Raw genomic sequence first — 25615 nt, forward strand, 5'->3', positions numbered from 1 at the left:
TTGAAATCAAACCACCAGGACAATTTCTGGGAAGAGCCAGATGCTTGGCAGAAGCTGCCCAGCCCCATGCTTAGAGCTGACCGAGTGTAGGATCAGCTGATCTCAGTAATACTGCTCAGGTGTGCAAAAAATGTTATGTCACTTCTTCCTGCACCTAAGCTGCTGTGGTGACAAGAGCTTGTAAACCTGCATATCAATAAAAGGTCTGCAGAAGGAGTCAGAGTAAGATGAAGACTAATATCACTCAACCTTTTTAGGAAAGGACATTTTAACCTCAAGTCATTTTTCCAATTGCTAGAATTAGAATTAAATCATGCTTTCACTTCCCCAGATTTTGGTCTTCGCCATTCAGAAAATAATTGTTTTAACTCGGAGCACTGGAGTTACAAATTAAGCTGATTTGAACATTCACCAGCACTAGACGATATGAGCAGCCAAAGGCACCGCATGAGATCACCTCCTGCATCCCTGTGCTGGTGCTGTTCCGAGCTCCACCTCTGTCAGCAGCCAGGCATCTCCTTCACCAGGACACCGCTTTTCTCTTGCCTTCACCTGTCCTTCCCTTGTGAAAAATCAAGCATTACACTTCTGGTTGGAGGAATAACCTTGTGGCTGCATCAGAGATCTGCATCCCTTGTGCAGCAACCCTGGCCAGGCTGGGAGCAGGTGTCTGAGCCCACAGCAGATCCACAGCCTTAGAAAAAAAAAAAAAAAACAGACTTCAGGTGCTGTTCCTGTGCTAATTTCCCTACTAACGAGCTCTTCCTTAAAGATTAAACCTTGCAGCTTGGCTACAGCAAAAGGTACTCAGTGATGACAGTATTTATTTTCTTTTTAAGCTCTAAGAATTGTGCTGAACAAGAGAAAAACATGTTGTATGGCAAGGAAGAAGGAACTGCTGAGCATGCATAACGGGACTCACAGAGCCCTCATCTCCTCAGCACTGCAATTCACAGTCCTTCATATTTTTTACAAGTGAACTGATCAGGGTTTTGTTACTGTTCTTGTCAATCAGTTCTGAGGTAGGAAACTAAATCCTGTCTCTTCTCGAGTAACACAGGGGAGGAACACAGGCAGAGAGGGAGAAATGTTTTTATTTTGTTTGTGCAAAATCTCAGAAGCACGCTGTACTGAGTGCAATTTGCATGTATAATATTGTGGTAATGTGACCAACAAAATAAACAAAATGCACCAGAATTACACAGCTACGGAGGAACGTTGGCAGATGACTCCTAACTCCTCAGAGGTCTCCGATTCCTGCTTCCTCACGGTTGAGGCACTCTGTTTAATCTTCACTTTATGGACAACTTCTGTGTTTTAATAAGCAGGAAGAGTTAAAAAGAAACACAGGGGAACTAAACGGATTAGCTTTTGATAGCTTCCCACGTCCAAGTTCCCAAAGCCTTTTTAAAAGGATAATAATGAAAAAGCATATCACCACTGATAGAATGAGCAGATGCTCTCTGTTACTGCTTAGTCCCCAGGTGTGTGCTTAGAGGAGAGGTCCCAGCACATGACATACAGCTCTGGCTGCAGGAGGCTCCACAAGCAGCAGTGAGAGCTCAGACGAACCTTTCAATGACTTCACCCAACCCGAGCACATTGTGTGAGATACCTCCAGGAGGATACTAAGTTACGCTGGATTTTCAGTTTCATTTTATTCCTTCTTCAACCAAAAAGGAACGTTCTGACACATCACTATATTTGTAATTGTGTTAAGAGTGAGCATTTGGGCCTGAGATTTATTTAGGCAGGTGAAACAGTTTCAGATAGGAGACCTAGAAAAAGGCATCAAAGTTGTAAGGCAACTTGTAGTAACATTCCCAACATAACGCCCAGCAATTTCCCAAGACTGACCAGCCAACCCTGCATAATTTCAGTGCCATAAAACTGAAAAATCAGATTACAGCTGGAACTTAGAAGTCTGATGAGGCTGTATCCAGAAACACACCCATGAGTGCTTCCCTCCAAAATCCAGCAGCGTTCAGAGGGAAGCAGACAGCCTTCACCACTTCTATTTCCATTGTTTGGATTTTCTTCCCAGGCAACAGCAAAGTGCCAAGGAGCTCACGTATGGATTCCATCCCAAAATAACACGCGTCTGCTCCATGAAACTATTACAGATCACAGGACATTTTTGAAGTAATTTCTTTATTATTAATTTGGCAAGGGTTCTGCTTTCTCATAAGCCCATCCATTCTGCCGCCTTAACACCCCTCTCCCCCCTCTCTCCAACGTTGAAAGCACTAAAGCAACATAAATACAGAGGCACACACTGCCTGCAGCTCTACACATGCCACTGCACGAGCCCACGGAGGCTGCATTAAGACATATGAGGACAGACCAGACCAGCAGTGCCCACAGAGCCACGCCATTTAAAGTTACATTGGAAATACCACCCATTGCCTACTGGAACGTCTGATGGGAAGAGGTACACAGCATTTTCAGACTAATAATAGTGTTTTTTTCTCGTTTGCCACTTGATCCAACTGATCATTATAAAGGGACCTTATATATAGCTAACCTAATAGACAAACAGTTTCAATCTCTTAACCTAGTCTACATAACATTTCCAGCTGTTTGCAATCACCAAATCAACCCAGTGTTCACAAATCTGAATATGCTGAAACGTATCTTAAATACTTCTTTAAATCTAGAAACGGAAACAATTGATTGGTAATCCTTTTGCTTTGTTGTTCCTTTTATTCTGTTGACCCTGTTTTGACACAGGATCTTAAAGTATATTAACAGTTTAAATTGCATACCTCCTACTAACACCATAAGATGCTTTAAAAGCAAACTGGAGCATGTAGCTATAAAGCAACTTAGTTGAACGTCCGTGATCAGTCAGAAGCAGAATTAGAATTAGAAATTGTGATGCCACATCCCCTGAGCTAGCCAGTAAACAACTCTGTGACAAAACAAAGCTAGGACAGAAACCTCGCGTTCAGGATGATAAGTCTCAAATGACTTTGGTGCAAAATGGCAAAAGCATCCCAAAGCCTACATGTTTAACATAAACAGCTATCCCAACCTTGCTGCAAAGCCAAAACCACAGAATAAAAGTAAATGCAAATACCTGTTTCCTGGATCTTGGGAAGTGTCAGTAAAAAGAGTGGATGGAACACCAACTTTTTCCATTATTTGCTTTAACTAGATGCGGTTTCTATTTAAACCCTACAGAGCTATGCGAGGTAATCCAGAGGGTGCCTAGAAGTGCTCACTCCGAGTTAAAAAATAGACACTAGGGCAATTTGGTGGCTCAGAGTCAACCTAGTTCTTGGTTAATTACAATCACATTAAATGACAGTACTCCTCCAGAACAAATGACCTAGTGATTATCCTCTACCCGGAAAAGTCAACAAGCGCAGCATGAGGGAGGTGGCCTCACAACCACACACACGAAGGAAAAACCACCTAGCAGCTATGCGTCCATTTTATTTCTGAATTAAAATGTATGTTGCTAATAGAGCAGTGATGCAGTATCCTCTTACCAGTGACCTCTGCTAGAGAATGAATAACATCTAGCTTGTATATTAATTCATCTTTAGACCTCACCTCCAACAGGCGCCAACAATGTTGTATAACTAGGTTTGTGGCTTACAGCAACACTACCCAACTTGTAGTCTTACTCAAAGTGATCAGAAATACTCTCACAACATTAAATCACCCCTTTTCCTTCCCCATAGATTTTTTAATTGTTGATGTTGCTTATATGGCCCTTTAGCACTACAGCATAGCATACACTTTCATATTCTCAAGCTCTGCTTGCTTCCTCAGTAATCTCAACACTAATTTCTCAAGACGCTAGACAAACACTGATTCGAACAGTAAGCAAAAACCCGGGGAGGAAAGCAGCTATAAATATTGATTTTGAGCATTCTTGCCTATGGCATGCAGATATGATTACGATATAGTCGTTGCACCCTGAGTCAGTATGCACTACACCAGTTAAACCAGTCTCAAATGCGATTTCTGCCAACAGCGCTACACGTTGAGGATCCATCCATCAATATGATACAGTAAGAAGTGAAACACCTGAAAAAACAGACTCCCGGAAAGAAAAAAAATCACAGTAAAATATGACTATTAGAACGGTAACTTCAGAGCTCATTTTTGAGAAAGTTTTCTAAAAAAGTTTAAAGCTCATGAGAGCATTTTTAAGGTACATTATACTGCTTGGATTGGAAAATTTTCCCCTCATTTTTTGTTGTTTCAACATTTACAATTCAAGGATACCAAATCTGCTCTACTTCATGAGAACCAGAAAGTGAAATCAATTGGTTTAAGTATCTCCACTGATAATTAATTAAGCATGAAATAAATGAACGATGATACTTTTTTTTTTTTTTTTTTTTTTTTTTTTTTAAACATTTCACACTTCAGAAAAGCACTAGTAGCAGCAATCAGAAAATCCCACTGAATGACTTCAAGCCCAAAATGGGCCTCCAGTATGGAGGTAAGCATAGCCCCAGCCACGCTTATATATGAGTGTGGCACTGCTGCCGAATCCTTCCAGCCTTCCAGATGGGACCCATAAAAATCACTGGCACAAGCTTACAGGTAAATAGTCTTAAATTTGTTATTTTTATTGTGTTCCTAAATCATTTTGCATTTGCATCCTCAAGAATTTTTTTTTTTTTTTGGTTGCTAAGATAAGAAGAAAAAGAGACAGAAAAACATTCAGAGAGACTGAAACAGAAAGAAGAGAAAGGATGTACTCAAACATTCACAATTCTTAGCCATCAGTCCTTTCTAATGCTCAACAAAGTAACCAGTGGTACATGAAAAAAAGAAATGTGAATCTCGATACCTTCAGTTTTCTACCTCTCTTTTTTATAAAATTGAGAGCACTACAGCAATAACCAACAGTCAAAGCAAACTGGGATCTTACTGAAATAGCTTCACATCCTAAAAGAGATGGCTTTAACAAGCATACATATCCTACATCTGAACAATTAATGAAATACTAAACCAAACAAACAAACAAAAAAAAAACCAAAGATAAATAACTTCGTTCCCACTCTGTCATTTAAAGCCTGCATTTATCTTTTAAGCAACAACACATCTGTTAATATCAAGATCACAAAAACTACCAGAAATAGAAGTCTGACAACACTGCCTCTGGAATGAAGTTGTTTCAGATTCTTACAATACTGGATTATTAAAATAACTCCCATGAAACTGGTACACCAAAGCCAGTAATAGCACAGATTTATACTACACTCTTGGCATCGGGTTCTCTCATTCTCTCTCATGTTCCCTCCCTCTTTAAAGAGGACAGTAATTTCAAAAAGAAAATGCGCCTCCCCTTAATGTATTTCAAATGCCATGCTTTCAATGAAAACCCGGAGAGTTAGCAACATTTCTGCTCAACAAGTTTTGAACGAGACATTTCTAGGTTCTATAACTGGATATTTAAACTGTGAAAGACACCGATTTCAGATTACCTGATTACCTGAGGAGAAACCCTCCTATAAATGAGTGCATTCTCATTTACCATGGGGAAATTGTTTCTGGAAATACAGATTTTTTGCACGAGTGAGGGTTAACATGAAGAGTACTTAAATGTGTGAGCTCTTGAGGACAAGTACTGCATCCCTCAGATCTTGTACTACATTTAACAACCTGTCAGCCCTAACTATAGTAAACGTTGAGCTAAGATTTATGAAATAAATAAGCAGGCCTTACTCTGATTTCATTTACATCAGTCTAAATCAGAAGTAACACAACTAAAGTCCTAGGTAAAATTATGACACAAAGACAAACTTGTCAATGACTTCAAGGTTAAGATTTTTGCCAGGGAGCAGTACAAAATCCATCTCTTTACATGCTATACATAGTTACATTAGGACTGTTCATATCTTGACAAACCAGCTGACACAGAGACTTAAATAATGTCAACATTTAAAACATATACCGAAACATCCTTCAGTGGAAATTGGAAAGCTTCAGAAGGGCATCACAAGATCATTACTCAGCCTTTTACATTGCAACTTGAACAATCTGGCCTATCATATCATGTTAAGGCATTTTTCTCTAATTAGATTCCATTTGGAGATTCAAAGATATCTAACACTTCTTAAGCATTTCCTCAGAAATACCACCATGTATGAATCACAAACGCAACATGGCATTTAAGCATGAGGTGGGGAAACTTGACATCTTTTTCTATTTCTGTATCAGATTTCCATCTCCTCAACTCCTGCTGAACATACTCTGATTATCATACTGCAGGACTCCTCAAATTAAACAAGCTAAAATTTGATGGTACACCACCCACAGTCAGAATACTGACAACTACTAGATACTGTTGTTTTTAATGCTGTAACAGTCCAGACATCTGATGAGGATACAGACCGCATCCATCTTATGCTCGAGGCCTTGGACCTTGGGAGCTGTGGGCTGAATTCTTGGCTCAACTAAATATCCAATGTGATCTTGTGAAAACAATCTAGTCTCTGTACTTTGATTCCTAAGTGATAAAATGAGAGCAACAACATTTATTTTATTCTGTAATCTTGTTTATTTAGATTGTAATTTATTTATTTTTTACAACAAAGACAGTTTTAGGCACCTATCATAGAAAAGGAGGCCAGGAGGCCAATATGTGGAGATACTATTCTCAAACACTCAATTGCTGCCCTATTTAATTCTTCATTATTTTTATTTGTGCATTCCAGTGTCTAAGCTTATGCTCTCTCACTCTGTAGTGCAATAATTACTACAACATTTCCGTCACCTAGTATTTCTTGACTTCAAAGCTTCTATCCCAAAATTTAACCTGGAATTAATCTTTCGGCTACATTCAAAAAGCACATCTTCACTTGCTCTAGCACACGTATCTCACCTCTACTGTTTGTACATTCCTGCAGGCAAATACTGTGTTATATCCTAAAACATTTTCTACTAACGCTTCTGGATGGGAGGTGGAAATGACCTTTCAGTTTGTAACAGTTTGTAGGAAACAACAAGAAAGGTGAAGGTTACATTTAGTTTATTTCCCTGTCTCCCAGCACTTCAGCTGTGGAGTTCCAGGAAGGACTTACCGGTGATAGGCTTCCCGGCGGTACTTTTTCAGAGCATGCCCATCCATGTTTGCAGGGAGATCTGCTGCATTCTGGAGTCGGTCACTCCATGAGGTTGTCATCTTTAAACACTTCTTTATTTCTGAAAGAGCCAGAAGAGAAAATCTTTCTTAAATTCAAGATCTGTTTCACCAACAAGTTGTCTGTTTCCTGGTGCTAAGAGATGCAATGCTACTCAGGAAGTCTTGCGAAGTACCCAGTGGTACTTTGCCTTCCTGAGATGTCAGAGACAGGGAGCCAAGACAAGAGTAGGGAGGGTTCTTCCATACGGCTGGAACTTTTAAGATATTCCTACTCACTGTGGTGAAAATGCTATTAGAAACAAAGACCTTGTCCTCATTGCTGAAAAGTCACATTTTTTTTTCCTTTTCCTTTTTAAATCTTAGATTTACAAATATGCATAAACTATAACGGTTGGAAAAGTTACTCTTTACACACAAGATAAATCAGGCAAAGTAAACCCTACAAACTCCAGCAGGACCAACCTCGTCACATTTATTACCACAATAAAAATGCAGAGCCTTTTCTCTGTCTTTGTTTCTTATTTGACCTCTGGGCAAAGACAGTACTTCAGACTGACCCAACTTAGCAGAAGAAACTGAAGGGAAGTATAAAGATTATCTTTTGTTCTCTGCAGGTCAGACCCATTAGTGCAAAGCAAGAACCCACTCAAAACTGTACTGCTACCCATGCTGATACTCACACGAACACCCACAACCCCTCAAAAAACAGTTGTCAAAACTAAACCTGCAGAAAGCTTCAGGAAGGCTGTGCAGTGAGGCTAGAGGGGTACACTCCCCATTGTGTTATTCGCACACTGATGGGAGATGTGTCCCACGGGGACATAAGATGAGGCACAACACAAAACTGCAGCTCTGTGTAATTGTGCAGCCAGGCCGCAGGACTTGCCTTGTTTGCTCTTCCTTAAAGAAGAAGCAACCACCCACAAGTTAGATGGGTAATGACGCTGTAACCATCTCTAGACACCTTTTAAAGAAGCCTACCCTTGTTCCACAGAAGAAAAATATGATTTCAGCAAAGCAGAGAGCACAGCACGCAGTCACGTTATGACTTGAAGTCATTGCGCTTGGGTGTGCTCGCTCTCCTAGACGCATTCTGTATCATTTTTTAATTTTAATTTTGATTAAAGACCAACAGCTGTGATCATCACAGCATCTGTTAGTGCATTCGCCTACTATTTGCTGGTCATAAAAATCAAACAGGAGGCAAATAGCTTGGCTGTAAAGAATATGTTCCTCCCTCCCCCAGCATTCCCTACCCGTCTCTCAGTTACTATAAGCAACGTTTACAAACGCATCTGATGCCACATCCTAAAGGTCACCAAATTTAGGCCCTGGCAGGCAGCCACAGGGATGCATTCCTCTGCTGAGAGCTGCCTGCCACCAATTCTCCACAGCACCCCCAGGGAGGAGGTCAGCGCAGCCAGAGGGACATGAACACGTCAGCCAACCACAGCTTCCACAACAGGGCATGCAGGGAGACACAGCTTCTAAAATAGCCCAAACCCAGGCCACTAAGGACTTATGAGCAATTACCAGCAATTTAAGTAGTGCCCAAAGGCAGTAAGGGAATGAACAGCCTGTGAGCATCAACCTGTTTCTCTTCAAAGCAGGGCACTGTGCCCACAGCACTGCCTGCCAGGGGCTTTCTGCAGCAGCCCTGCTGGAGGAGAGGACTTAGGGAGTGCCAGGCCCACACAGCGACAGGCCCCAGGACCTTGTGGGACCCCCAGACTGAAAGACACAGAAGACTTATGTCTTCAGAAGGTGGAAAACAGGCTACTCCATAAGCATTTTGAGATGGTTTATATCATCACCACTGTGGTCTTACCTGGAGAAATTGTAAAGCTACTAACCTTGAACTATGGATTCAGATCTAAAAGATATACGTGTTCAAGGCCTCTAAAAGGAAAGTCAAATAGCTCTACAAAACTGTTGCATGGTTGGTTGTGAGATCTTGGTCTGCCAGCTGAATGTAAACTGTCCACCAAGATTTGAAGACTTACATCCAAAATCAGAGCCTTTCCATTATGCTAGCTGCTTCCCATCACTATCACATCACATCACATCAAACAGAGATGCTGACACAGGCACTAAGGACTGTACCCAACGGCCATTCATGCCAGACATCTGATAGCTCCCCAGCAGCATCCTACAAAGAATCCTAAAGCCCAGATGGTAGAAGACCACTAGCAGGTTACCTTTGTCAGCGTCCTTTCTAAAATGAGGAGTCGGTGAAGCAGTCTGAGCTCCTGTGTGAAACCCTCTTTTACATAGGGGAGATCAGACAGAATCATACTGAGTGTTAGGATTCAAAAATCCAAGCCTTGAGAAAGCCACAGAAATCCGAGATTCCACAGTTAAGCAAGAAAGACATGGATTATTTTAATGTTCCAGTAGTTATTTTTCTGTAGCTGTGATGAATAGAGTTCAAAGGGAGGACAAGGTCTGTAGACAGAGGCAATATCTTTTATTAGACCAACTGGTACGGCTGGAAAAAATAGACAAGCTCTTGGGCATACAAGCTTGTCTAAATTTTCAAAGTCTATCAGTTGCTCTAATAAAAGACATTACTTCTGCCATCAGGCATTGCTGATTTATTTATTAAAATTGTTGTTTTAATGTCCACAAAGTAAAATAAAAAAATATATTGCTGAAGTTTTGCATTACATAAACTCAAAGGCACTCTTACAGCTTAGCAGGCTGCACTGGCGCTCTGATGATAGCTTACTGCTCTGAAATAAAACACCAATCACTTACAAATTATATTGTGATGCCTCTTCACCACCTAGAAACTCCACTCACACAACAAGTCTTAGTGACTTGAATGAAATTGTTCCAGTGTTCCAAGGTACCAAACTCAGCCTACCTGAGCGGGTAAGAGGCATGGGACCCGATCCCTGAATACAAATATTCCTCTTTGCAGTGGTGCCAAATACAGGGAGAAAAATAAGGACGGGTGAATTACTCCATACACTCGTAAGCCACAGGAATAAACATCTAAGAGAACAGGCAGCCAGCCAGGCAAGATCCTCAACTCCAAGTAACCGAAATACGATGCATCTTTCTTTAGTTACAGATCTATTTTTGAAATCAATAATCTGTAAATAGCTTCACATAAAAATAGAAATCTTTACATAGATGAACCATGTTAGAACACCTCCCTGTAATTTAATGCTAACATGCTCCTTGCTGTTGCAGTCTTAATTAAAAATTTGATAGCGTTTAGGGTACAGGGTTCATTTTAAAAAAGTATTTTAAAACTCCACGTCAATGCTTTGGCACAGAGCTATTATCCATTACACGTGCTTTTGTCCAAAAAAAAAAAAAAAAACCATGAGATTTTTAACACATATTTTGTAAGAAATTAATTTGCTTCTTTTGTTAAGCCTCAGCTGATTTTAAGAATCACAGATAGTGTATTTCTTTCAAACACTCCTACAGGTTAAATAACATGCACAGAGGCACTTCCTTAAGGAGTTTGACGAGTTAATTTCCTCATCTTTTTTTGGCCGATGGTTAGAAATTTCTGCACCTCATAATACCTGATGTGTTTGAGTTAAATTTTTTTCTTAGTTTGTTTTCAACACTTGGATGATGCAATGCCAAATCAGAGGCATACACACCAAAATGTAGGGATAGATAAAATAGCAGTGACAAGTCAACTCTTTCCAGAATCCTGTCCCAGAGCTTATGGAGCAGAAAACAAACCCACAGCAAACCAATCCCAAGGCACCGATTTGCCACGCGCTACATCTGTCCTTTTCTCACACGTGATGCCTTAGGAATCTTTGGTATCTTGTCAGCACGACCCACACGTGTACATGCACGTGGGCAAAGTGAACAGGGACATCAATTATCACAGCTAAGGTTTGGGACATAAAGGCTTTGGCCCGAAGCATACACATTGCTCCTGGTGCCTTGCAAGCCTACAAGAGATTCCTGACCCTTGGCTGCAAGGCTGCTCCATCCCAGGTGACCTGGGGATCTCAGTAAGGGGGGAGTTAATGGTCCTGAGAAAGGGGAAAAGGAAAGAAAGAAGGATTGAGGTTGGTTCGGTCAAAGCACAGTTCAAATTCCAGGCTCAGGTCATAGCACAGCCTCACAAATTGAGAATGAGAAGGGAAAGGCACTTGCCTGCTGAGAGGTCTGTCCGTGCCACTGTGGTTCAGAATGAGCAGCTTGTTTGCCAGGAGCATCCTTCTCCCTCCACTGTGCACAGAATTAACTCGCATCTACATCGAGCTTAGGCTATGCACTTTGGACAACTAGCAGAGGAGATGAAGCCCACTCAGGTTAGCACCATATCCCCTGGTCCTCTGGATCATCTGACAGCTTGGGATGGAGAGCCTGCAGGAAGTGGCCTGGACTCTGTAATCCCCCTAAATGGCACTTCCTGCTTCACCATGAGGGCAGAGCCTCATGCCTGCCATCCCAGAGCTCTCTGCAAACTCTCTTCCACTATAAACACATTTAGGGACAGCCAAAGGTGCTGTCCCCATTTTGTCAGCTACGGATAGCAGGGCATAGAACAGTATAGGGCAGGGAACAGCCCTCAAACTTTCCACAAGCTCCAGTTCAGGATGTCACAAACACACTGAAGCCCTGGAGGTGTTCAAGGCCAGGCTAGATGGGGCCCTGGGCTGTGATCTGGTGCCTGATGCAGTGGCTGGCAACCCTGCTTGTGACAGGGGGTTGGAACTAGATGATATTCGAGGTTCCTTCCAACCCAACCATTCTATCATGCTGTTGTAGCAAACTTCTGACACACGTCAGGACTGCCAGGAAGCAAAGTAACAAAGAATTTCTAGAAATAAAAGTGCCAACTAAGGAGAAAAAAATCCAGTGGGTGGCATTTCTGAAACCCAGGGGAACTATTCATGTGAGCTCAATACTGAAATCTCTACTCACACTCTGCTTAGGAAGAACAATACAGAGAAATGGGTGGAGACATGGGAGGACTCCCCAGTATGTATTGTAATGTTCCTGGTAACTCAGAACTAGCCGGTCCCAGATGTACACAATTCAGAATGATCACAGCACCCAGAAGTATCAACAAACCAAATTGGAGAACAGGATAAACGGCTCCTCTAGCTCCTACCAGTACAAAGCAAAATAAAAGAAAAAATAATCTTGAGGTAAACTAATCTGCAAAGTTTGGTGGAGGTGTCACTTTAGGAGAGCTAAGGACAATGAAAAATTTTTAAAGTATAATACAAACAAGAAAAAATTAGGGAAAAAAAAGGGAGCAGATTATTATGGACCAGTGAACAGGAATAATGTAAAAGGGTAGAATTCTTCAGGAAATATCTCCAGTAGCGTATTAAAAAAGGATGATAGTGCATTAAACTCTTAATAATAACTAAGACTCATTAACTTTGCAACCAAAGAGCATTTTAAACAATACACAACATAGAGACATTTTACAGCAGACTGATAAAGTCTCCCAAGGAATTCTAAAAGAATTAGCCAAATACATTTTAGGTTATGTTAGCTTTACCTGATGCCTAACCTAGGAAATACAGTGAAAAGGGCAATTCTTTGATTCATGTAGAATTAGAAGACAAAAGTGCAGTCAGTCTAGGTCAGGGCATCAATAACATTATGTATCTAGTTCAAATTCTTGAGGACTGGATATTCTCTTACCCACACACAGCAAAGGTCCCAAAGCAGCAGGCCTGTGCATGGATGACATGGATGCTGAATGACGCTCCACTCCTCTGACCAGCAGCCCTATACACCAGCTCTGGCTGCGAGTTCGCACAGCTCCTTCCTGTCCCCGACAGCCTGGGGACAATTGAACCCACACTATGTGCTACTGTCAGAACTTCAGCTTACAGCCAAAGGCAAATCACTTCCAAAAGATGTTTCCAAATGGTGTTGCTTTTAGAAGATTAGTATGCCCTAGACTTGAAATATCCAGCAATGCTGAAAAGCCCACAGTCTCTAAGTAGTGATGTTTGTAAGCAATATGAACCAGAAAATACACCTTTTATTTTTCTGTTTGTGTCTATAGTTAAGTTATTCATTTGAAGAATGTAATGCATATGTACGTCTTTGACACTGTAGCTTCATCAGGTTCATGATGGCAGGAAAGGACAAGATAGGTTCTTCCTGTTTGAATTCTAAATTACTTCTAAAAGAAACTTCAAAGTTTACTCAAGTTTAACTTGAGGTAGGCTTTCAGAATGATAACTCTATGGGTATGACAGGGTATAAAGAGGTAGAGATCTGCTGTTAAGAACCTATTAATAATAAATACAGATGCACTCACCTGCGGTTTATTAAAAAACCTATTATATCCTGTTAGATTCATAATGCAGCCCTTGCTCCATGGATTGCACTGATCTTCCCATCCCTAGCCTTCTCTTTCAGATACCAGCTCCAACTTTTCCCTCTGCAGGATATGTTTCTCCTGTGCTCTAACGCAGAACTGACTTCAATGATGCTGCATTTCCAAGAGAGAGCTTTTAGAGAAACTGGAAAAACATTTCCAGTTGTACATTTACCTGACTACAATCTGATTGATAGATGACAGTACTTCATGGGTTATTTCTGGATGGGAAATGTATAAGAAAGCAGAATGCTGCTTGTGTGGCTTGCTAAAGGATTTCATTTAATTCCAGGCTGAATTTTATCATGAATCTACATGTTAAAGTAAAGGCTATGTAACAATAAAATACAATATATTTAACAAACCTCTGTCTTATTTTACAGGAGTATTTTTATCAGACTATTTCTAGTGACAGTCATATCCACAGGGTGCCTGTACCATGCTTAGAGCTCCAGTAATAATCCAGTAAGCAAAAATGCATTAGAAGCAGTAAAAAAAAATGTAGAATAGATAAATTGGGAGGTTTTTTAGGGTTACCATCCATTTCTAACCAAGCAGTTCTGCTCATTCAGGAACTTCAAAGAGCAAGAGTCATTTAAAATAGTCTCGTTATTTTAAATAGGACTTAATTATCATCAATTTCAGGGTTGATTAGAAAGGAGTTCAGAAAAATACTCTGAAATCCACAGTCTCTGAGGAGCAAACCTCAAATCTGACCCTCTCTGACTACCAAGAGACCATCTATTCACCTGAATCATCTGTAATTGAGTTTATTACCTTAAAATGGATACCACAAATTCTCCAGTAAGCTAATGAGAACATTCTCCAGCTTCCACACAGCTCGTGCTTCTCAATATCTCCTGCAGAGCTGCCATTTTAGTCAAGTTACTTTCAACATGCTGCTCATTATACCAGCAGTTTGCCAGAGGTAGTGCCAGCTCTCCCTCTCTCTAAGCCCAGCATGGCCAGTATTGTCCCACCACTAGAAAAAAAGAAGGCAGAGTACACTTAAGGAATGCAAGACTTGATCCAGAAGAGCAAGAGCCATGCCATGGAGAACAAAAAATTAACACGAAGTCTCAAAGAAATGCTGGGACTGTAGAACAAATCTGATCCTTGGATACACAAGGCCACCAAGTAGGAATCTATGTGCCTATCTGTCACTGCGACAAACACTGCTGGAAGACTGTCTTCAGCCACCTGTCCCCATTTAAGAGCAATATATTATATTGTGATTACACTGAGGAAGGAATAAAGCTATGAGAGAAAGACTGGAGTGGAACAAGAGGCTAAGACACCAGCAATCTTGAGGGGAAACCTCCAAGGTTTCACCTGGAGAGAAGGTGAATGGACAAACAAATGCTCTTCTTGGGCCACTCACTTCCTTAGGAGGCCTTCTACAGGAAAAAAGCCCAGCAGCCTGCAGCAACCGCAGCTGCAGAGGTTCCCAAGCTGTTGTCCAATTGACCACCTGCCAACAACAAGCACGGACCTGGCTAATAACATCATGTTCTAACTGCTGCTTGTTTCCAGCTGTTACATTCCAGTAAGAAATCCAGAAGATAGTTCGAATGCTTTGCTTGTGCTGTTTTTCATGTAAGCAATTGTTTTTGTTGCATAAGGTCTTAAAAGGTTGAAATCCAGAGGTGAATTTGATCTCTCAGCTGTAATAAAGTCTACCCTGAAGGAAATATTTAGGAATTCCCATGTGTATGTTTTAGCTTAAAACTGAGAGGTAAGCTTTGATGCAGATGCCCACTATAATGGGGATTCAGTGCCTGATATCTGCAGATCCTAATTTTATTACTACAAAGATGAAGCATAACAGAGTGCTAGCTGAGCTGCAGGTTAACACAAATTGCACAAAAGACAGCATGTTCATTTCTGTGCTGACATTTCTGAATTCCACAAATCAAAAAGGAAAGCCAAAATAAACTTTTATATTCTACCTCTACTGCTTTGCTTCAGAACAACCTGAAACACCATATGTACAGTGATCTTTTTATTTATTAACAATTTGTTTTATTAACAAGCACTACCTCTATGAAACACCCTTGGTGTTCAAACTTGTGTAAGAAGCTGCTACCGGATCATGATGGTTCAACCATATGAGTTTGTGACTCGCAAAGAGAGTGAGCAAGATGAGACGTGCCATCCCCAGTGAGAAAACTGGAAGCCATCACTCCACATGCCAATTTCAGACCAAGGAACAACTGCCATTCCAACCTGCTAATAGGGATTATACAACAGCAACTCCTTTGGCGGCAGATCACGGTTTTCAAGACAACAACGCTTTTCATTCCGTTCTGCTGTGTCTCAGGAAGCAAGTACAGCCTTAACGAGCCCTTCCAGCAGCGTGGTGGTAAAAAACAAAGTATTTGAGTTGCAAAGCTCAGATCAGGCACACAGTCATTCTGAAAGCATGCAACTGGGTCAGCTTGGATAACACAAACACCAAAAGCCCTCTCTATCTTTTAAACGCGGAAGGTGAGGGACAACATTTTTATTGGCTTCCCTTACTGACAGTGCTACTGGCATAAGGAAAACAAGACACCTCTTGTCTTTGAAGAGCGTGGTCCCAGCTTCCTTAGTATGATATAGAAAAAGCAAAGACCCTGAAAGCTTATTCTGACTTTTTTTCTTATCTTTCAAAGTGGAAGGGAAAACAAGGATGATTTTTAAAAGACACTTGAACTCTCTTCCACTGTACATGTTTACAGGCTGCAAAAGCAGATGCAACAGCAGAATCAGCAGCTGAACCATCTCCGCAGGCTGGAGACTGTTCCCATCTCTGCGGGCTGGAAGCTGTCCCTGCCCAGCCCAGGTGCAGTGAGCCAGCTGGCTGCTCCACACCGATCCCACGGGCATCGCATGCAGCACTAGCCCAGGGACGTGCTGCTCAGCAAAGAAGCTGACGTGCTTCAACTTTCTTTCATAAAGTTACTGAAAATAAACGCTGAGATCAACAGCTAAGATGACTTGGTAATCTCAAGAGCTGCCCTGTCAAAATCAGTTAGAACTCAGTTTTTCCCCACTGCTACCATTTCTGTTTTCCATCACCATTCCCTGCATCCCCACTTACATATAAATTTGGTCTCTCCTTTTGAGATCTTACCTATAAATAACAGGCAGAGCAGCCACAAGGCAAGTACTGTGAAGTCTGAAGGTGTTTCAAAGTTCTTCTAGCAGTGCACAGTTCCCCTCTGCATACAGAGAGCACAATTTGTTCCTTTTTTGACCTGTTTTTTTTTTAATCAGAGGCAAATATAGTAATTATAGTCTGCGTGATTGCAAATGAAATTACAAACCTATCCTTAGGGCACAATAGTGTCCCCACCTACATGTTATCAGTCCCCAAATCTCATTTGATCTTGACAGATACATTGTACTGAGGCACCACTTCAGGAAACTCTGTGCGTAAATCAATTTTATGAACACCTTCTCCGCAGTATTCCTATGCTCTTCCAAAAGTCTGCTAATTCGTACAGCACTTCTTATGCAACCTATGTAACTCAATTCATCAGCAAAGTAACCCAACACTTCTGATGACTGAGCTTTTGCTCAGTCTCTGGCTTTCCTATGATAACCTAACTGTCTCAGCTTTATGAACTGATACCAAAGGCCTACATTATACTGTTCTCTAACAGTATCAACTTCTTTCTTCTCTTCACAAACTTTTTGTAACCCTGCCCAAGCACAACACAGAACACTACATTCATTTGGGGAAAACAAAACCAGACTTCCATGGACCCTTCAGTTCACTAGTTTTTAATACACCAAGTCAATCCTGCTGACGCAGGAGATTGTTCCCTGGCAGGAGCTGAGGAGGGTACACACAGTGTTTTCCCTGTACTTGTCCCAACACAGACTGCACTCAGAGAGGACACGGATGAAGCAACAAATCCACAAATCCTGCAGCTGTGACCTGGAAGAAACGTTCCAGCCTGAAGGATGAGAGAACATTAAAAAAAGAACTAAAGCAGCACTGTCAGCAGGTCCTTGTTACCCCAAAATCAGAGCTGAGAGTTACCAACACTGAATCCTCCTTTGGGCCGTGACTTCTCTCTTTGGGGAACATGACGTAACTTGTTAGTGGAGACTAGAAGACCCACAACACTGGGCTTTGGGAAGACAACACTCTGCATGCCCTACCTTCACCAATTATTTGTTCTCAACTCCAGAACATATACATTTATGAAGACTGCAAGTGTTTTGTATTACTTTGTTGATATCTACCTGCTACAAGGCTGTGAAGAAAAATGAGCAGCAGACAAGTAAAACTTTGTTGAGTTTTATCCCCTTCCCTCATGATTGCTCAAGCACAGCTAGCAGATTTCTTGGCCTTGGTTCATCAAACTGTCAGTGCAATATTGCAAGAGAAGTTAAAATACACATAACAGAAGAGGTTAAGAACCTGCCTAATCTATTGCCAAGGCAAAGGAAAATAGGAAAGGTTAGACCACAAATGTGTTTTTAAAAAACTCTTAGGAAGGCCACACTTATTTCCCTGAACCAGAACCAACAGAAATCCCCAGCTTATTGAACGCTACGTACTGTTATTTCATCTCAGATCATTGCAAGTAACACTCTTCCCAGTTTGTACACAATTTGCTCAAAAGTATCACATCTGCTAATGATTCCAGCACCGGACATTTTTCTGAACATACTCCTGCTCTATGAAACTACTCCACTTCAGTGCTACAATCAGAAGACATGAAGAAACACTGGAACACGCACAATGCACATTCTACCCAGTACGACTGCTGTCACCAAGCAGATAACAGTCCAGGTAAGCTAAATTTCTTGACTAAAAAGGATTTAATAGAAGATCTACTGCTACACTAGTCATTGCTTAGCATTGACACTTTGGGACAGGGACGGCATTTTGACTGAGCAGAGGGATTCTGTGTCTACTTACCTGAATCGTCCAGAGATTTAACTAGCAAACTTCCATTTTTATCATTTTTTCCTTAACAGTTCTACTTGCTGGCAGCCATGCTTTGGATTACAGGAAAAGAAATGCCTCTTGAGCACGTTTCCCTTCAGAGATATCCCATTAACATGTCTGTATTTGGCTTTCAGCAACAATTTCTTTTTTTTTTCCCTTCTTTTTTTTTAAACAAAGGAAATGTGGAAATGCACTATCCAGCCCTAAATGCTGAAAGACACAGAGCAGGTACTTTCCTGGTGCCCTCAAAAACCACTAGTGCACCAACTGACAGATGCTTGCAATGTGAAGTGGAAACTGAAATCTGACTCCTGCCTCAGTTTCCAGACAGCAGAATGAACAGATGATTTACCAGCCTGGCTTGCTTCTATCTTCAATCCCTCTTTCCAACACCACTCAGCCACTTGGATTACAATGATGGCAAAGCTACAGGAACTGAACTGGAAGGGTAGTTTCCAGAGTCAGCTTCAAGCTAGCAGGTGCTCAGGGCACCTGAAATTTATGTTCAACTAATTTAATTTTCTTCAGGGAAAGAACTCACGCAACCTAGCAGCACATACATAGAATAACATGAAATGAGTTGAAATGAACAAGCAATGAAAAAGAAACAACTAAGCAAATACTACAGGTATCCTAAAGACTCCCAGTGAACACTGTAACATGTCAGAAAGCACATGATTTAACCAGAACACTCAGGACTAATCCTCGCAGTCATCTACTGTGACTTCAAAAGACACATCTTTGCACAGTCTTGAGACAGAATGGCTTTGTAATGTCCAAATGAGTGAGCTGGAAACATCAAACATATGCAGCTCTTCTTTGGAAGAAAAAAAGGAGGAAAAAAAAAAAAAAAAAAAGGATAAAAACCTATCTCGGAGAAAACTAAGAAAACTAAGAACACCAACATCCAGAAAGATTATTTGCTTTTAATTGCAACTGGTTCCACTTAGTGACTTCCAAAATTACTTGCACTTACCCTTTAATGCTACTACTGGTAATGGCTGTGTTACGTTTACAGAGCAGTGGCATACATCTCACTCAGCGCTTCTTTGGGTTTCTGAGGGCAGAACATTCACATGCTCTCCTCTGACCCCACGTTCCTAATCATTGCTGTCCATGTCTATATGCAACTCATCGCCAGCTGAACCAACCCAAACACCAGCTGAATTCAGCTGGTCTTGGGATTTTGGCATGCTTTATACTAAGCCATCAGTCTTCTCTCTTTGGAATTTACCTTCTGTTCTAAGTTAATTTAGAAGCTGAATAGAAAGCTCATCTTGTTATATGCCATGGTCAGATGTGCTACATTTGATGGAAAGGCCAAGAAGAGCTTGGTCTAAGCAGTAACACGTGAGTTGATTACCACCCATTACTACTGTTCTGCAAAGGAGATGAAAAATACCAATTCAAGCTGCAAACCCTACCTCACCAGCAACCCACTTCCTCCTGAACCGGATGCACAAAGCAGCAGTTTGCTACTGCAGCAGTGCAGGCAGCCGCTGCTGACCGGGGAAAGGCAGCAGCTCACCCAAGGAAGGAGCAACCTATTCAGTAGGTCCCACAGTCCAGAGCTGCCTTGCACAGCTGCCAAAGCTGGACCATCCTGGCTGGAAAAAGATTTTTTGGAAACGCACCTTCACAGAGGGTTCAGCGAGAGTTTGCTTCCTGAAAAATCCAGCAATAATGTGTCTCAAGTGTTTTATGTATTATGCCAATGTTAACACAGAGAAGTACAAGGCCTGGGTCAAAGCCAGTTAATCCAAAGGCTGTTCTTAAGTAAACAGTGGAAAACCACTCTACTTCAGAGCCTCTCATAGAAACGCACACAGGAAGCCTCTCTTCCCCCTTCCGCTGAGCCAAATGTGCCAAGTAAGTTAAATGATAATCTAGTAGTAAGCATATGTGCAAAATAGTAGGCCTTTGTTTGAAAATATCTGGACCACAGCTGAGAGTTTTGAATAGTCTGTAACTAAATTAAGCTAAGTCTAGACTGCATAGTGACTTCCACCTTTGTTGAAGGAACCTTTGTTTTTAAACAAATTGCAAGTGGTAAGATGAGAGATAGTGGTAGTTTTGGACACTGAAACTTCTCAATTATAGTTTAAATACATCACAAGCAGCATTAGGGTACACTGTCCACATACACCTGTCCAACTTACTTCACTTTGATGCCACCTTCCAATCTCTAAAGATTGACAACTGACTGGGCCTCCCTTTCTTCTTCTATTGCTCTACAGAAGCAGTGCATCCTTTATTTTCAAAAGAGAAATGAACAGACCATTCACATCCCAGCATCACCACTACAGGTATTTCATTACTGCAATTCCTGCTCTCCACATTTAATGCACCTCACACCTTTGCAGAATTTAAAGAGGTTTCCACTGGTAAGAGGTACAGGATAAGAACCCGCCTGCCTTCTTTACTTGCACGTTAACAGAAAGCAGCATACAAACAAGCTCAGTGGGGTTTCCAACTTCCCTGGCTCAGACAGAACCCTCTCCTGATGAAACTACCAAAAAAGGGCTGGCTGCGCTGGTAAAGCCCGCAGCAGGTATTCACGCCCTGAGAATGATAAGCGAGGGTCACCGCAAGCAACAAGTTTAGCCTCTGCCATTCTGCACCAGACTTGAAAAAGCGACAGGAGCGCGAAGGCTGGCAAGCAGCCATCAGTGCTCACACACGTGGGGACCCAAGCGTTCAGGAAGTAAGAGCAGATCGGCTCCTGGCCTTACCGTAAGGAGCACACACTGCTAGACGTTTGGGCAGTTGTCAGATTTGACAGATGGGGGTTTTTAGGCTGAATTACTCAGGCTCCCTTCTTGATTCTGCACCATCATACAAAAGTAAGTACTTCCCCCATCACGGCTTTGCATGCCCAGGTCTCCCAAGCACCTTTTTAGCCATGCAAAGACATTCATAAGATTTTGTAACTACCCTCATGTAGCCAGGTTTGGATTAGCAATTGCTTACAGTGGCTACCTGAAATACCTACGCAATATTTTCCAGATGTTGCTTAAGGTCTATTTACTGTACATTAAGTTCTATTTATTGTGCACACTGGATTGTCTCTGCGGTTGTGTTAAGCAGAGGAATGTTATACGCACTCTCTATGCAGAGTACACAGTCCAAGGTTTTAGGAACCATTCCAGTAAACGAGTCATAGTGATTAAAAAGCAAAATACAGATCATACAAGCATCATAACATGACACATAATAGTAATTTCTTTAGAAGTATGAAACAGATGTTTTAGAGTAGGAAATATTTGCAGTGTGCATTCATATAAATATGCGAAGGTGTGCTTAAACACAGAACAGCCTTAGAGACTTAGACTGCAGCCATTTCAAACGTTTGCGTTTCTGACATAAGAAATAAAATTTTAAAAATAGATGGAGTACAGACAATAAGCAAAGAATTCCCACGCGCTGACTTAGTAACATGTCATCCCAAAGAGCCAGACAAGACTTCCACTCCGGGCACATTCTGTTCAGTTTTCCGTCCCATTATTCGTATTGCTAAGAAAACCACAGCTGTTTTCTATCAGGACACCCTCGTTGGCAAGCCACCCCGAGGCAAGGACACGGCGCAGAGCAGGCTCTGTGAACTCGTCCCAAGGTGCACCACTTGGGCTGTCCTCAGCTTCCCTCGGGGTAAAGCCCACGTGCCTGTCCCCTCCATGGCTCTGTGCAGGGTGGCACACCGGCCCTTCTTATCCCGAGGCAATTAGTTACAGAGGTGAGCTTCTAATGGACTGAAGACAAGGCACGGCCCTGCCAAACAGCGAGCCAGTTCCTATGACAACTTTCCACTGCAGCCTGGCTGGAGACCATTAATCCACCTTCCTCAGGCCTAGTAGCTCCTACACAGTACCAATTCTGCGGATCATTACAGACCTCCGCAGGACTTCCAGCAGTGCCCAAGCACTGGCAGGCTGCACTGTACCGAGCTACCCTGATCCCACAGCATTCCCTCACTTTCAATTTATACCAAAGGTTTGCTGAGCACACCCACTTTTGTTTCTCACTCACCATTTTCTGGGCAGAGCTGCAGCCAGCCCTTCTTCCTGCACCTCCTTGTGAGTCAGAATCCACAACCCAAGAGGGACTCAAAGGCTGTGGGTCAGCTCACTTTGCCCTAGGGAACCAGCAGCCTACCCTGCTGCCAGCCCCAGGCCATCTCCTGATAACAGCTCGCTGCAAACTAACAAGCCACATTTCATTTTTTAACTGAAGCATTATTTTATTAAGCTGAATCACAAAGCACAGGTAGGAGGCGAGTAAATAAGCCTATCTGCTTTTTCTACAAGCACCATTTAAACATCATATTTAAAGAGTTTGTTTCCTTTTAACTTTAGATGCATAAATAACATATGTGTAATTTTTAAGGGAAATATAACATTCCTTTCAGTGTTTTCCTAAAGAGTACAATACTGCAGTGTTTACCAGTAAACATCAAACTGAGGATTCTGGTTTTTCCAAAAACAAACATACCCCGTGATGTTAAAAAAAGTGTAGGACAAATATTTCTAGTTGTTTTAGGAAGGGTTTATCAACTTTGAAGTTTTACTGGGAATCAAACATTGCAAATGGTAACAACTAAAGGGCTTCTCTTTTTGTTACTACTACAAGTTGCCTATAAACTGGAAACTTGCCTGAAAAAAATTTCAGCTTGCATCTGATTTTTTTGCTAGCGTATATCCTAGAAACAGCATATATAACACTAACGCAACCAAAGCAAATGTACTAACAGGCTCTAAATTTCAAACCTCAGCTGAAAACAGTTGTTCCATTCTTACAATTTTTCTCCCCATTTGTCTCTGCAATTGTACTTCACTCAATGGAGCATTTTAAAAGTAATTCAGCGGTGCATTTTGCAATACAGTTTGCTTGAATGACGCTATACAGAGTAAAGGTTGTATTGTACTATATAATGAAACAACGTCCATGCTTGAACAAACTCCAACTGCTGTTAATCAAACCAGCAAGTTCCTGAATGGTCTTTTGGAGTCAGGACTAATGGCAATAGATTATTTTAAATAGCAGCCCTGCTCTAAAGTATGTTTAGGTTGACACAGGCTGACGGGCAGTGACAGACCCCACAGCCAGGCTGACCAGCTTGCAGTTAAAACACAACGCTTTGCCCTCTGTGCATTAAGATGACAAGGCAGCATACAAGCTGAAGATCAACACGTAGCTTTGAGTTTTTGCTTCTGGTTTTCAGCAAAGCCACGCAGCACCTGAGAAGGCTTGCAAGTCTTCCTCTCCCCCATTTGTTCACTAGTCACCACGCACTGCCCAGTTCTGAAAGCAAACAGCTGGATGGATCAATGGAATCACAGAATCGTTAGGGTCAGAACAGACCCCTCAGATCATCTGGTTCGACTGCCAACACGGCGTGTTTGAGCCAGCGATAAGGTGTTATTCTCAACCGAGGCAGACAGGTAAGACTACATCTTCATACACAGAAAGCGCATTGCAATCTCTGCGGTTTAGATCCTCCAGAACTAACAAAAAAATAAGAACTTTTCCAAAGTCATCATGCCTTGGGGGCAATGCTCTCAAGGCCGTTTCCAAGAGTCTCCCGGGCATCCAGCCGGGCAGCCCCGTGAAAGCCAGCACCGAAACGAACGCGAGCGTTTCACCATCCCACAGCCCAGGAACGCCTAAAACATCCTGCACGGCACGAAAGCGCGCTGCCTGCTACGGCACCCAGAAAACGGAGGGAACCGCTTCCACCGTACGCTGTACAGCACTATCTCTGGCACAGAACAGAGGCACGAGCACGGCTCGAGTCAAGCAGCCGCGTACTGCTCGGGCTCCGCCGCCGCTACGGCCGCGGTTGGAGGGGCAGCGCGGGGCTCAGCCCGCCGCAGGGGGTCCCGCACCCGCGGGCTGAGGTGACTCAGAGCGGCTCGGGACGGGAAGGCGGCAGTGGGGCCGCCGGGTGCCTCCCTTCAACGGCTGAAGGGGAAGTGCCTCAGGCGCACTGCCGGAGCTCCGCTCTCGGCGCTCCCCCTCCACACAGAGCCCCCTCCCCAGCTGCGCGCCCGAGAGGAGCGGCTCCCCCCGCCCGTTTCCCACCCACCCAATTCCGAACGGTCGCTTCCAACGGTCCCCGCCACGCGCCCGGCGCGCGCGCGCGCACGCGCATCCGCACCCGCACGCGCGCACTGCCCCCGCGCGCCCGGGCCGCTCCTCACCTCCTGCCGCGCTCGGAAGAACTGCCCCGCACGACTGCCGCAGCGCCGAGGCGGCGGCATTGCGCATGCGCGGCTCCAGCCCCGCCCCCTCCGGGTGCCAGGGAGCGGGGAGAGTGTGCGAGGCCGGCGGCCGGGCGCAGGCGGCGAGGGAGCGTCGGCAAAGTGCCCGCACGCAGGGCAGCCGCACGGCCAGAACCGGGGACCCGCCCCACGGAAGCGCCTGTGCCGCTACTTTGCTCTTTCCCAAAAAAACTCTCACTGTCCCAGACAAACTTCCGAGTCGCCCCTCAGCCGGGGGCAGTCAGCAGAGCCAGTCTGACGTTTTCTTCGGTGTTCGTGTGTGTGTGTGTGACCCACCCGTGCTGCGAGGCTGGCGGCAGACACACGGATCTGCCTTTTTCCCTCAGAATCCCTTGGTTCAGCAGCCAGGAACCGTTTCCCCCGTGGCCACCAGTGAAGCGAAGCCAGGCAGACATACCCACCTGGGTTTAATGGGCTGTGCTGGGAACCGGGCTGGAGGTGTGCATCCCATTGCTGTGTGTGCACAGCTGCAAGGACAGTTTTTTCCTTTCCATCACAATCCAAAGCTAAACGCAGCTCCTGAGATAAACCAATTAACAAGCCCTGTCAGCAGGTGAGCACGGTGCAGAGTCGCAAAGTTTTAAGGCATCTTCCTGCTGTCTCACAGCCAAGACCTCAGTTTGGAAGCAGCTTCTTGATCTTGCAGGAACCTGAAGTGCCCACTCACCCCTTTTGCCAAATGGATTCTCCAGGCCTTTCCTGTGCATTAAACAACACAGTGTGGTGTACAGAGCTGCACAAAAAATTACAGTGATACCCCCTCTTTGGTAGGTTTAGGGAACCTGAGTTTGTGTTGCATAAGGACACATTAGACTCCTGGGACCCAGCTCCATGAGGGCATGGTCACACTGCAGCTCAAGTCAGCCCCCAAGACCTCTGCCGGGTGCTAAGGGGCCTCAGAAGCAGCTTGTGTTTGGGTGCCAACAACCTGGGATGGGTTTCGGCTC

General features: G+C 43.1%; 1 protein-coding gene across 4 annotated transcripts in view; it reads right to left on the minus strand.

The window, feature by feature from the left end:
- NT5C2 (5'-nucleotidase, cytosolic II) overlaps positions 1-24712 on the minus strand; it is a 54967-nt gene extending 30255 nt beyond the window's left edge. Inside the window, exons 1-2 of one of the 4 annotated variants that reach the window (XM_085229174.1) lie at positions 24588-24712; positions 7050-7170 (exon numbers count right to left, since the gene is read on the minus strand). In XM_085229174.1, the coding sequence (XP_085085300.1) occupies positions 7050-7170; positions 24588-24654 (188 nt within the window). In that variant the 5' untranslated portion in view covers positions 24655-24712. Of the gene's footprint in view, positions 1-7049; positions 7171-24472; positions 24528-24587 lie in introns of those variants that run through there. The other 3 variants (XM_085229176.1, XM_085229177.1, XM_085229178.1) reach the window with 3 other exon arrangements.
- Positions 24713-25615: the final 903 nt, after the last annotated feature.

This window comes from Meleagris gallopavo, chromosome 8 (genome assembly GCF_905368555.1).
Source record: "Meleagris gallopavo chromosome 8, MGAL_WU_HG_1.1, whole genome shotgun sequence".
Lineage (NCBI taxonomy): Eukaryota > Metazoa > Chordata > Aves > Galliformes > Phasianidae > Meleagris > Meleagris gallopavo.